Below are 13632 nucleotides of genomic sequence, written 5' to 3' on the forward strand. Positions count from 1 at the left end.
AATTGGGAGAGTAATAGATTTATAGAATATCAATGCCTACAATGAATTAAAATAAACATCTACATATCTTCCTGTTTCTTACTGAACAAAAGACAAGATATAAAAATCTATCTAATGGTTACACTGCATAGCCAATATAAAAAATAAAAACATGGTCATCTGTCATGATATCTTTTCTGAGCTTTTGACTATCAGCTTCATTTCTGTGAAATTACAAAATCACCAGGTGGAGAGTTAGAATAGCATGAAATCAGCATTGCTTGTGTTTGGAGGTATAAAGAAAGAATATTATGAGTAAAATTCAAATATTTATAGCAACTGTATTTTACTAAAAATGAAAAAGCAGTTAAACAAAACACACAAATAAATACAGCTGCGCTACAGAGGCAGCCTTCGTGTTGGTTCTCGTCTCTGTCCTCCTCATTATCTGGTGCCTCCATGTGGACAAAGGATGAAATGAAACGACAAGGTAAAAGGCACACTTTCAGCTAGACTTTGAGCTACACAGTAAAACGAAATTGTATTTCATATTAATTGGATGTTTTTAAATTACCTTCTGCTACATGGAAGCCTTGAAACTTAACAGGCTGAGCATAGTTGATCAACGTGGATAAGTATGGGTGTATATTGGTTGTAGCTCCTACATACTTATAAGAAGCCATCCATGCTTGCTCGTCTTCTGCCGTTATTACACCCTGAAAGCATATTTAGACAAACACATCCGTCAATGACAGTTTTCTTTGTCCGAACAGGAATTAGTCTGCACAGGATCTGGTCAGGGTTTGTAGCAGCAAACCTAAATGGAAATGACACATTGAAGGCCTTCTGGATCACTAGTGCATGCACAAAATGCTTGCATACACTGAAGGGAGTACAAGGTGGAGTGTCAGATCAAATTATGTTTTACTGAATCGTTACATGACTGTATGTACCACCATCCGTGTGCATGGCGCTTTGCAGAATTTCTTGATCAGGACAGAGGCTCCTGGCCTCTAAAGTTACTATCTAAGTGGGGGTAACACTGAGAGAAGGAGAGAGGAGGAAAAGGAGGACACTGTTGACAAACTGGAGTGGGAATTTAAGAAATGCTGAGCAGTGCGTTGAAATCTTGTGCTCACCAGGGTAAAAAATGACCTTTTGCATTAAGGAGTGACCAAGCCATTTTCCACTACTGCAGTCAAAGAGCAGAACAGAGAAGTCTGTAGGCAGGATCGGACCACAGATGGGTCTGCTCTGCACTTGGATCTTTGCCTGCTTTTGCATTTTATTCTGTCTTTCTAAGGTCCAGGCCTGAACGACCCCCTTCGAGAAGGCCTGCTACTCCAGTGCCACAGGCTGTCTCATACGGTCCTGGGCTCCGTGCCTCCCAACAAGGGCGGAGGTGAGTGGCTGCAGTGGGGAGTGGGAAACATTCCACTGGCATGAGAGTGGAATCGGCATCATTCCACATGGACACTCAACAACACCCACAAATCTCTCCTCTTCCTGTCCTCTTCAAATATATATGCATACACATTTTAAGGAAAATATTAGAAAATGTTACAGCAGTCTTCATTTCTCCCCTTCTAGCCTCTAGCCATGGCCTTTCTTTTGCCTCTACCCACTGTCCTTGCTACGTTCCCTTCTCTCCAGTGCCCCCCCCCCCCCGCACACCTAGCTCATTTTGACTAGACAGGTCCTCACGAGCAGCATCTACCACAGCGTCCATTTTCTGGTGGTGCCCACAGCAGCTTCTCGAATTCCCAGGTGCCCAGAGGTCCAAAAAGGTGAAGAACCCAGGGCTAGCAACCATTACTCTCATGGAGGTCATACAGGAATACATGTAACCTTCTCCCAGTACCAGCCCCAAGAGATATGTGGATAGGGAAATGCCCACTCCCATGCCAAGGCACTCAGGAAATAAAGCCTCCGTGGGTCCGTTGCAACGCAACATACAGCCTTCAAGTCTCACACATTCATTGGTTGGATCCTGAGCACCATGAATGTACTACTGCTGTTCTGCAATACTTGCACAAGTGTTTGTATTTGTCTTCATGCAGTGTCCTAATAGGTTGATAGACTTCGGGCTCTCTCTCGTGCAAGCAGTTGCACAAATCCTTGTGCAAGCAGGAAAAAAAAAAAGCCCCTTGGATTTAGATAGCACATTTCTTGTGTGAGTGGAATGGTACCTTTAGAGCCAACCTCCTGTATCTGAATACGAATTACCAGTAAAAAATGGCAGCCTCCACTAACAGTTCCACTTTGTGGCCTGCCCACTTTGCAAGCCATGTATTGCAGAAATCTTAGAAGACGAATCCCTGTACCAGTGACATTGTCACCTAACATGAAGTACTAGTGGACTCCAAGCCCTACACTGCTTCTAGGGCTTTGTCCTCTCCCCCAGTTCCACAGCATCAAGTCCCTCCCCAGCTGTGATCCTAGGCATGTCTCTTCAGATGTAACTCACCTGAGTTTCATGGGCCTTACTCTCAGGTACGTGTGCCCATGACTGCAACCTTAATGTGACAACTCATTGCTTTGCCTTCCTTCACTGAGAAAATGCCAGGATTTTCATAACACCAAGTAGCTGCTATCGAACATCCTGACAATACCCGTGAGCCATGAAATGAACAGCAATGAGAGACTGGGCTCTACATCAGAATAAAGGACTTCAAGTGTGTGGTGGGGCTTCTACAGGATAATGGGGAAATTAGATGGATGCCCAGAAAACAGGCTGAAGTCTCTTTTGAAGTACATACTGTTCAAAGCAAGCAAAACATGGAAAGATAATGGAATGGAAAGATTAATTCAAAACACTTAATATAATGCGTCTCCTTGACTTTTTTTGATGGTTGACCATTGGTAATGAAATATATGCATCTCCTTTGAAATGATATTGATGGAACAGAGCAAAAATTGTGTGCCTCAGCTTTTCCTAATGAACTAAACTGATGCTTATGGCATAATGCCAGGACATTTTAGGACTTCATCGCTGAAAGTCCACCCTCTTCTTTATAAACAACGTAAGTGCCTCCTATAAAAGACTGGAAGAGGTTAATAATGAGTAGGCCTAGGAATTAGGAGACTCTTGGCAGAACAGTAATTTGGAGAAGAATAATGAGGAAAAGAGGCTTAAGCAAAGCATTTCCAGAAGAAAGTTTAACATGCAGTCCTCCAACCCAAAAGAAAATAAAAAAGAAAGAGAAAGCCAAAGTAAAGGGAGATATGAAGAGATGAGAAGGAAATCAGAGTAGCTCATCGGTTTCCAGTAAGTTGACTCCATAACTTAAGCTAAGACAGAAGAACCATGCAGGCCAGCAGCATCCAAATCCCCTGCACTGGGGGGACGGGGGTTGGACTTGCGACTCCTGATATAAAAAAGAGCCACCAGGACAACTAGAAATAATCTACCAAATCTTGAGGAAGCACTAAACAAAGAGAAGGGTTAAATGATGCAGGGGGTTAAGAATGCATTCTACCAAGCAACTTTGTTAGATGCAGAGAAATAAAAAAATTGAAAGCTATAAAATATCTCAAGGATCACCTTTTTATTGTTTTCTTGTTCAGAATCGTCCACAGCCTAAGGGGAAAAATACAGATATTATCCAAAGAAGTTGCAATATCATACATAACTCAAAGGATGGGTGAGGGAAGCACAAAGCATGGGGGAAAAACACTGGATGAGTCTGTTAAATCTACTCTTTTCACTAGTAACATGTGGGCACACAGGCATAAATGACAACTTCTTTTTAAAAGCACAGTGGTTTATAATATGTCCAAGCGAAAGTCCTCCCTACAGAAAGGAGGAACAAAGGACGAACAAGAGCTGGCACCGTAACTCATCTGAGGTCCAGTCCAGATTACTCAAACCACTGAATGAAAAATAAGTGCACTGAAGCTGCTCAATACTTTTTATTAGAGTTGCTGCTGTGTGGAAAAAAAGACCAAAGAGGTTCTAATGATGGCTTGAAATTCAGTGTTACGTTCTGGCTAAATGCACAGGGCACTTATCTGCAATTTTATCCTTGACATTTGCACTGAAAGATGCAAGCTATCGCCTGAAGACTCTATGTAGGAGTACCTAGCATGTAATTTCTTAAAAGATCAATGCAGTCAAGGCAGCTCACAACCAAGCACAGGTTTACTAACTGGAAGGAGTTGTGGGCCACTCGGTTCACACATGATGCTGTGAGGACAATCCCCATCTCAGTTGGATGCAACTTGGAGCTCCAGAGAGTTAAGAAAAAGTAAGTAGCAATCTTTCCTGAATCAGTAATTCTATTCCAGAGATTTCAAAGTGCTTCAAACAAGCAGTTGGTAGGAAGGATGGCCTCCACTGGTATGACTGCCTGGATCAAGATCAGAAGATAGCCAGTAAGAAAGAAGGAGCCAACAAGAACAAAGTTACGCATTTGTTCAGAGTTTGAACGTTTCCAGGGGCAATCTGGATTTGATATGTTTGCTGGCCTAGTACAATGAAATGTTCTGTAACAAAGAGCCATCTGGCACACAGGGTGGGATAGCAGACTACGGAATAAGAATCAGACACCCTTGAAAGAAGTTGACACTGCTGTACATTTAAGATGTTGGCAATGGCATAAGGAAGCTCTTATGTGATTTCTGCCTATGGCATGTCCTATAATTCTGCTCTTGTGACTATCTGAGTGAGTCATCTTCCAATTAAAATGCATGAAAGGAAAATCTATCCTACCTTTTTCACATTGATGGCTACAGATTCCTTTTGGCTCAGGTCATCTGCAGAGAGCTCGCTTCCAAATTTGTACTCCGGATGGGCTTCTTCTTCTTGGTCAGCTACAAAATGATGTAAGCCAGAAAGGAGTCTGGCATTAGAACAAACTACAAAAAGGCACAAAATCCAAGCAACAAACCCCATGTCTTTAAAAGGTGGCAGGGAGGTTTCAAAGTCATTTACTAGTTTTATAAGCTGGGACAACAGCTCAAAACGAGGATCCTGTGACTGGTTTTTCTTCCCCCACAGCTACTCATGTGGCAATTGCCCATTACCTGCTCTGTGCATCTGGACCTCACTTTTAGATAACAAAGATCCAGCAGCTGTTCCACAGGGAGAGGGGAGGTCCTGGGACTTCTGTGCTTTGGCAAGGAGCAAATACTAATGCCAATACCTGATCTGCTAGTTGGAGGTGCAGTCGGTTCCTTTAAGCCCCATCCTCAGGCTGTGACTGAGGGGTACCAACTCCCTGTGCTTCTGGCAAATGTCCCTCATGTTCAATAGCCAGATGAAAAGATTGTGAGATTTAAGCTAGAAGGAGATGCTCACCTCACTTTGGTCCTTACCAGCACACATTACAGTTAAACCAAAGCTGTCAAGCCTGGCTGTCAAATGAGTGATCCACTGAGGCAATATAACCACCAGCAGGCTCAGCTTAAGGAGGCAATTTTAAGAATCACTGTACCACTTTCTATCTCTTCTTCATTGTCGTCTTCCAGGATGCTGACCGGAGCAGCCGTTTCACCAGCTTCCATCATGCTTTTCAAGGCTTCGAGCTGCTCTGTTTCAAAGAAACATGCACATACACACATACAAAAGCAAAACAGGATTTTTTAAAATCAGCATATACTGGAAAATCATTTAATTGGCAAGACCTGTCTCAGATTGCCCTTCCCAAACCAAAAAGTGGACCTGACCATTGTCTGCACTGAGTCCCTGTGTACTTCATGTGTTTGTTTGTTTGGTTGTATTTAATTGGGGTATTTTAAGGCCATCCAATCACATGGAGTCTCTGGACAGCTCACAACAATCCAAGTTCAGTAAAACTGCATTTCAACCCAAGTCGCTGCTGTCATTTCTAAGTTGCAAGTCCCAACATGGCAGTCATGATCACATGGCTATTCACAGAGTGTACACAGGTACAGAATCATATGGCCAGCAATCTGTTAAATAAATAAAATAGTGGGGAGTGATGTTATTTTATTTAAAACTTTTGAAGTATGTCCCATTACTGAAGTCTCAGGACGGTTTAACAATAAAATGTAAGAAAAGAAAAAAAAATACTTAAAACACAGCGTCCTAAAATTTAACAATAATAAAAACTCCACTTAAAACAGTCAAATCTTAAAACATTGGGAAAATAAAGAGGTTTTGGCCTGGTGCTGAAAAGAATAGAGTGCTGGCACCAGGCGAACCTCTCTGGGGAGCGAATTCCACGACTGGGGTGCCACCGCAGAGAAGGCCCTTCTCTGGATAGTCACCCTCCTAATTTCCTTCAGAGAGGGCACCCAGAGAAGGGCGCCTGACCCAGATCTTAAGGGGTGGGCCGGCACATATGGAAGGAAGTAACCAGGCCTACCACCTCCTGGACCACTGCTGCTGGTACTCAGAGTAAGTCAACATGGGCGCAACAAGCCATGCTGCGGGGCTTGCCTGCATAATCAGTCCTGCTCAATGTTACTCCAGTACTGGAGTGTCTCCTCTGACACTGCTCATAATTAATACATTGGATCTTAGCTGGTAAGTATCCTTTAGGCCTCCCTAAGGTTGAGTTCTTAACTGGAACTGTCAAAAACATAGTAGCACAGAAGGCCACTACTTCATTTGAGAATAATAATTCAAGAAGTCTTTAAAAATCATCATGAGAACTACAGGAAGGGCCAAAACCAAAACAAAACAAAACAAAACACCCACAACAAATCAACAAAAGTCTGGAACATACTTTGTTATTTTTGACAGAGGCACGGCAAGAGTGGCAAAGCAGAAGCTATTCCCTATCCTATGGTCTGCGGATACCAGATTTAAATTGAGCAGATTTAAATACATACGACAGCACTGCTTTTGTTTCAGGTTTTTTTTTTCCAACATAGCATTTACTTACTTTTTTCCACTTCAGGTTTCAACCGTTTGTTTTTAATAAGGATCTTTCTCTTAAGGTCATTTGGAGAGGGCAAGGGTCTTCCTGGTTCAAGCTGCAACCAAGACAAGCCATATTTAGGAAATGGTGGCAGGCAAATATGTGGACTCTGCTTTAATGTCTTTTGGTACAGTTCTGCCCACAATAATTACATTTAAGATGAATGTGCCAAACAGAGATTCAAAAATAATGACGTGTCCGGTGATTTGCAGAAGCCTGTGGGACGTACAGTTATCTGTTTCCCCTTCTCTCTGTAGCATTTTCCATGGCACATTACCTTATTCAAACATGGTTTATCATTTGCCAACTGCAAGACTGCTCTCAAAACCCCGTCTACTTGACAGCACTTCAAAGGGCCAATGCAAATAAAATTGCTTTGCATCTAGGTTGCTCCAAATATGGGATACATCGACTCCATGAAGGAAGCCACAGCCTAGAGTTTCTCAGAGCCAAGCAGGGCTGTGAAGGTCAGGTCAGTTCAGAGGGCATTCATTCCCAGGCACATAACAAGGACAAATCTACATTTCTATAGGAAACTGTGGCAAACTTAGAGGGCTTGCTCACTCTTGGTTAAGGATGTCAAGAGAAACCCACAACAGATTCAAATGAGTTTGGGTTTCTATGAATCTGATATAAGGGGAATCAAGTAGGGATGTAAAAAATCTGATGACTTTCATTACTGATTCCAAAGACTCCGCTCCATGAATCCTGCACTGGTGCATTCTTGATTTGGTAAAAGTAAAGGAATCCCTGTGGATTTTACTCTGCTTAAGCCAGTGGCTAACGGGGGGCGGTGCTCATCTCCATTTCTGAGGCCATAAGCCAGTGCTGTCCAAAGAAGATCCTGCGGTCATGAGGCCAGCATGACAACACGGAGCTCTGTGACCTTCCCACCAAGGTGGTACCTATTTATCCACTTGCATTACATGCTTTCAAACTGCTAGGTTGGTGAGGTGCAGGGGAGAATGACGGAAGCTCGCCCCGCCTGGCAGAGGCTGGGCTTGAACCGCTGGAGTGCCAACCATTTCTGGCCAATAGTTCCAGCATCATTAAGCCGCTGCACCACTTTATCTGGTTTGACACGAGTTCAATCAGCAGATGGGCTTCCATTTTTTTAAAACAGGATGAGGTTTGCATTTTTTAAAGAGGCTGGAGAAGTTGAGCAAAACCTGGGCCTCCACTGTGCACTTTGCACAATTTAATTACATTGCTGAAAATGCGGAGCACAGGTATGAATGCTACACAAGTCCACAATTGCCAGAAAAGTGACCAAGCTGGAGTGTACGCTTTTACTGGATGCTGTTTTCATGTTAAATGCTACAACAGTGACTCCAATCTAATGCGCTGGCTATGCTTTGTGCAAAGTAAATTATTAAGTAAATGATTTTGTGCCATTTCCCAACAAGTCAGAAATGTGTCAAAAACCTTTAGAACTCAAACAGTATGAGTTTTCCCATGTCACACATCTCTAAATTGAATCCAGAGATTGTGTAACAGATTGGCTTTTTCTGAGTTGCACAGATTGATTGGACTTGCAGTCGCTTCTTCATTTTTCCAGAACTGTATGTATATTCAGTTGTACAAAAGTACAGGGGAAAAAAGAACACTGAATAACTGGTTTCTGTTCTTCGCTGAGCACCAAAGATTCTATTGACATTCTGAATGAGAGCACGGAGGCTGGAAGCAATAGCCTGGGTGATGGCTATGGAACAGAGGCTTAGCCCAAGTGACACAGAGGTCCAGTAAGGAGAATTATTCTGGAGCAGGGATTCAGGCTGTTTTTGATGGGGTACCCCTCCTCCAGAAGAATCCAGTTCTCTGTCTGGGGATGGATTCCTTTTAACAGTTGAATCTGTCAGCTTGGGCAATGCTTTTATATCACTTGTAGAAAATTCTACTTTGTAGGCCATTTTAGTGGTGGTTTTGCACCGAAAAGCTGGGATACATGTGGCTCAGTGAATAAACTGAGATGTTATGCAGATGCTGCTTATCCGGAGGAGGGAGACTGGCTATTGTGACATCCTGCTGATGCTGCCTTCATGAAGGAGGGAGGCCGGTTATTGTGATCTCACAGACTAAGTAACCCACGTGCTTCCTTTGGATGCTCCTCACCTGCATGAGGGATAGACTGGCTAATGTGCTTCCATTCAACTAGTGCCTGCCTAACAGGAAGAGCAGCCCAAACATGGCCAGCTGCTTTCATGAAAAAAGCTTGCTGAATCTCAAGCCAGAGAGCATTATCAGCTTGATTGCAACTCTAGTATAAGGGGAAAGGAGTGCGCCAGTTCCAACATGGATAGGAGCTTCCTTTGGGTACTATTTAAGAAACACATGCACTTCCTGAAAGTCACCCCAAGATCTACCAGCTCCATCTTGTGTCTGTCTCTACATTAGAACATGACCTTGTGCCTCCCCATTAGGTCTGTCTCTTGGGTCTATGCTAGGTGGTATTTCCCTTGCCTTTCTTAGGGGCTAGTTTGTATTTTAACCAGGTGAGAGAATGCTGTTCAGATTAAATAATCTGGATTAGGTAACCAAGAAAAAGCACATGTAACTGAAGGAAGTGGGTTTGAGCAGGAGATATTCATCTTGTGCTTCTCATGCTTCCTTTTCTCCTCTTCATCTGTTGTTTCCCCAATTTTTAAATTGAAAGCCAAATTGGATGGGGACCTGAAAGACCTGCTCTTTGTGAAGTGCCTTTGTGCACAGATGGCATGAGAGAGAGCGGGGGGGGGGGATCATTAGGCCCCGAGAAAACTTAGTTCATGGAAGGCAATAGTTCCAGCGGGAGTTGTTTCATTTTCATCCCAGTGGGGTTTGAGAGAGAATATGGTAATTGTGCAAGCTGTCCTGCAGTGTTTCTCTCTTTTATATAGTTATAATCAGTATAAGAGCTCTACTCTCATAGGTACTTAGAAGTGAGGCCTAACTAAAGTTACCCAGTACAACTGTGGCTTAGGGGAAATTGGAATGGGTGACTCCTCCTCCACCTCCGAGATCTGATTCACATGGCCGTGGTATCTGGGTGACCCCTGCAGCAGCAATGGCTGTTTTTATTGAGTTGCAGTGACTATTTGGTTCTCCAGTAGACTGACTGTACACAATTAACTCACCCACTCAAAATTATTGTATACTTTTGTCACGTAGTCCTTACCAACAACATCTACCTGGCCTAGAATAACTCCTACTATCTTTCAGGGTTAAACTACAGCCTAGTTGAATACATGATGCAGCCGAGCCTTGCTTTCTTTTTGACCCTGAATTAAGCATATGCTGGGACCCCCATCTAGTTTGGGGTCACTGCATAAGTGTGGGAGACATTTAAATATTTCAATGTATTTTATCATGTTGTAAGCCGCCCCGAGGTTTCGGCAAGGGGCGGCATAGAAATGTTATAATAATAATAATAATAATAATAATAATAATAATAATAAAAAAGCTCCCCATTCAGCCATTTAACCCCCATTTCACCCAGCATCCAGGCAGGGTTTCTTGGCCCCAGTAAGAAAGTGGATTTCGTCCAAAACAATCTGGTGAGGATTTTGGGTGCTAAGCGTCCATGACTGACTGTTCATTGGTCCATCATTCATCTCTTGGTGACAACTCATCCCAAGAGTCTAGATGTCTCCCTCAGACAGGTAGGTCACAATGGCCAGTTTCTGCCTGACCCCCTGCCATAAAACACGCACTCACACAAACACTCTAAAGCAGGAGCAGGATATGGGCCCAAAGTCCCTCTCACCTTTCCATCTCGACAGACAGAAGCAGCAACTATGGGCAGAGATTCTCATCTCTTGAGATGGGTATATTCTGGAGCAGGGGGCCTCAGTCTTCATTTTTGGAGCTGGGCAGCAGCCGTGTGTGCCCATAGGGGACACTAGTGTCTGGAAATGGGCCGCGGCACATAGGTGGAAAAGCCACAGACAAGGAAGGGGGGGCGGGTTCCCCAGCTATTCAGGGCTCTTTGTGACCTCACCTCAAAATGCTTGAGAGATGATGGAGGCAGACACAGGAATGTGGGCAGTAACCCAGAAAAAACATGGTGACAGCCTGTGGAGTCTGTCAGAGCTGGGCATGAACAGAAAGATAAAATTGGCAGGTGGCAGCTGAGCTGAGCAATGGCAAGCAGCAGTACAAGCAGGGGTCCAAATTTCAGAGCGTGCCAACAAGGGGCAGGTGGAAGGGAAGGGAAACTGGATGGCAGCAGGTGGCAGAGGGTGCATTAACCCTCTAGATATATGTGCTCCCAGGAAGGGCAAGAGCCCAGGTGGCCCATGGTGGCTGCAGAAGAGGATGAGAGGGAAGCAGAAAGAGAAAGATGCTGGCTACTGAATTATGGGACAGGGAGCGTAATGGGATCTAACTAGGGAAACAAATACTGAAGGGGAAAAGTTCCAGGCACTGCACCAAAAATGGCACAAGTTCAAAATGACCATCTGCTGGGGTGCACAGCCCAGAGCGCCCTCAACCCCAGTGGCCCTGAATGGGAATTGCCAGGTTGTGCTGCTGTCAAAGAAAACTTTATTGCATGTGCAATGCCAGTTGGCTAAGAGGGACGTCCGTCATTGCAGCTCTTAGTTTCCTAATCCCCTTCCATTTAAATGGCTTTCTAGCTTGTATTCCAGGAGCAATAAATTCCAAAGATAAGATGCCACCACATAAAACTGTTGGAGCTGGTAAGATCATACAGATAATATTTCACCCAGCTTCAAAATGGCACCAGGGGGACATCTGACTCCCATGCGGAATAACTGAAGGAAAAAGGCAAGTAGCAGAATCTGAGTTTACAGGATTCATACACAGGATTTCATAATGAGAAATCTGATGTCAACTAAGCTCATAAATATTTGTGACTCTTGCCACCAAAGTTTCTACAAGAAAATTCAAGCAGCTGTGTAGTGGTTAAGAATACAGGACTGGGATTCAGGAGATCTCCACTCAACCATTCAGCTCACTGGGTGACTTTGGGTCAATCAGACTCTCAGCCCAGCCTACTTTACAGAGTTTGCATTGTGAAGATGAGATTGAGAGGAGGAGGATTATGAAATTTGCCTTGAGTTTCTCGGAAGGAAAAAAGGAGGGGTATAAATATAATAAAGAAAGAAAATAAGCAAAACAGTTGGAAGATACCTACTGGATGTCCTTCCAGTGGCTGCTTTAACAGAAGGTCTCCAAAAATATCTTCACAATATTTTGACATTTTGTATTGTTGGTATTTGCTGGAAAAGAGGCATTGCCATGAACCAAAATATGTAAAACAAAGTTATTATAGCGAAATAGGTGAACCATGTACAAATAAAATACTAACACAATGAAACCAAAAGCAATTGAAGAAAAGATTAAAAATCATTATATGAAAGTGACCTTCAGTCGCATTAAAGCTCCTACAACACAGTTTGAAAAACAGCATTCTAAAACAGATTAAATCCAATTAATTTGTAATTAAAGAAAGTACTCAGAGTGTTCTCAGATTTAACTTAGGTCAATCACCTTAGAATGCTGTCATTAGCAACAGTTGCCCTGCATTGAGCTTTGCCACATTCTCTTTCATCTCACCATGGAAATATGCAAGAGGAACAATTCTTCATAATATACCTGCAGTGGTTTTCAAATGACAGGATGACAGGATACTCAGATGTTACAAATGCTGTTTCCTTAATGGCTTGAATCACATCCTTTAAAAATGCAAAGAGAAGTTTACATGTGAAAACCAATTCAGGTACAATTGGTGCATATTAACAAAATAAAAAGGATGCCACCATTCAAAAGCAAAATATAATACACAATGCCTACTGAAAAGAGTTTCATACTGGTTTTTAAAATTTTGTACCTTACCATTGAAAAGACTAACAAGTCTCCCAAAAGTGCTCCCTGCTGCTAAAGGAAGTTGAGTGCAGGCAGAAGCATCTGACCCACAGTGGCCTATTTATGCAAGTCATAGCCACTAGCAAGGCCCTATTTGAAGCAGATCCTACACCGGAGCCCACAGTCTTTTTGAACTGATGGGTGCATCTGGAAGTTTGTGAAAATGCTGTGGTCACCACCACAGATTGGTTCCCTCAGTGGACGTGACTAATTACTTAGGGGCTGTCTTGAGGGTTTAGCTAATCAAAAAAGGTGTGGGAAGGGAAACAGTGAGACTAGAAACTATGAAGCAGAGGGAAATGGCAAGGAAAAGGGATAAAAGGAAGAGAAAGGGCAAGGCTAGCAGCTAGAAAGGGGAGAAACATGACTGCCTACATATTTTCAAGGTTTTCCTGAAAACTTTATTTTTAAGAGGGAGAGCCTCACAGACTCCACTAGAGGGCTCCATGGCTGGACACCATGCTGTGAACCTTCTCATACATCTTCCCTTTAAGCAAGAATCTCAAACGCAACAGAGTCAGAAAGAATTCCCAGGGATGGTTTGGACTGAACGTTGCTGCATGGAGGGTGACTGGAGATCAGTCCTAAGCAAGCTATGGAAAGGGGGGAAGAAAGAACTCTTATATACTTGGGTAGAATAGCAACCTTTCGTTAAGAGGGAGTTTAAGCTACTCACAGTTGAGTTCCTGGTACAAAAATGACCAGCAGAGCTTTGGCTCAATTCCTGTGTATCACAGGTAATGTTTACCTTGAAAAGAATGTCTGTACACATGGCCTTTCCATGTGTTATTATTGGTTCTTGGTCTTCACCTTTTCCATCCCAGCAATCGAGTTCCACACATCTGTAAACCAAAGTGAAAAAAACCTCAATCCCCTTTTCAGGGCCGAAGCAATTAAATAT

General features: G+C 43.2%; 1 protein-coding gene across 1 annotated transcript in view; it reads right to left on the reverse strand.

Moving 5' to 3' along the window:
- The window catches only part of PLCB4 (phospholipase C beta 4), a 203115-nt gene that overhangs the window by 35386 nt on the left and 154097 nt on the right, over window positions 1–13632 (reverse strand). Inside the window, exons 15-22 of the mRNA XM_044454159.1 lie at window positions 13480–13573; window positions 12462–12541; window positions 12001–12085; window positions 6831–6921; window positions 5415–5510; window positions 4691–4791; window positions 3524–3559; window positions 554–695 (exon numbers count right to left, since the gene is read on the reverse strand). Of these exons, the coding sequence (XP_044310094.1) occupies window positions 554–695; window positions 3524–3559; window positions 4691–4791; window positions 5415–5510; window positions 6831–6921; window positions 12001–12085; window positions 12462–12541; window positions 13480–13573 (725 nt within the window). The remainder of the gene's footprint in view (window positions 1–553; window positions 696–3523; window positions 3560–4690; window positions 4792–5414; window positions 5511–6830; window positions 6922–12000; window positions 12086–12461; window positions 12542–13479; window positions 13574–13632) is intronic.

Source organism: Varanus komodoensis, unplaced genomic scaffold (genome assembly GCF_004798865.1).
Source record: "Varanus komodoensis strain SLA01 unplaced genomic scaffold, ASM479886v1 scaffold7_3, whole genome shotgun sequence".
NCBI classification, from domain to species: Eukaryota; Metazoa; Chordata; class Lepidosauria; order Squamata; family Varanidae; genus Varanus; species Varanus komodoensis.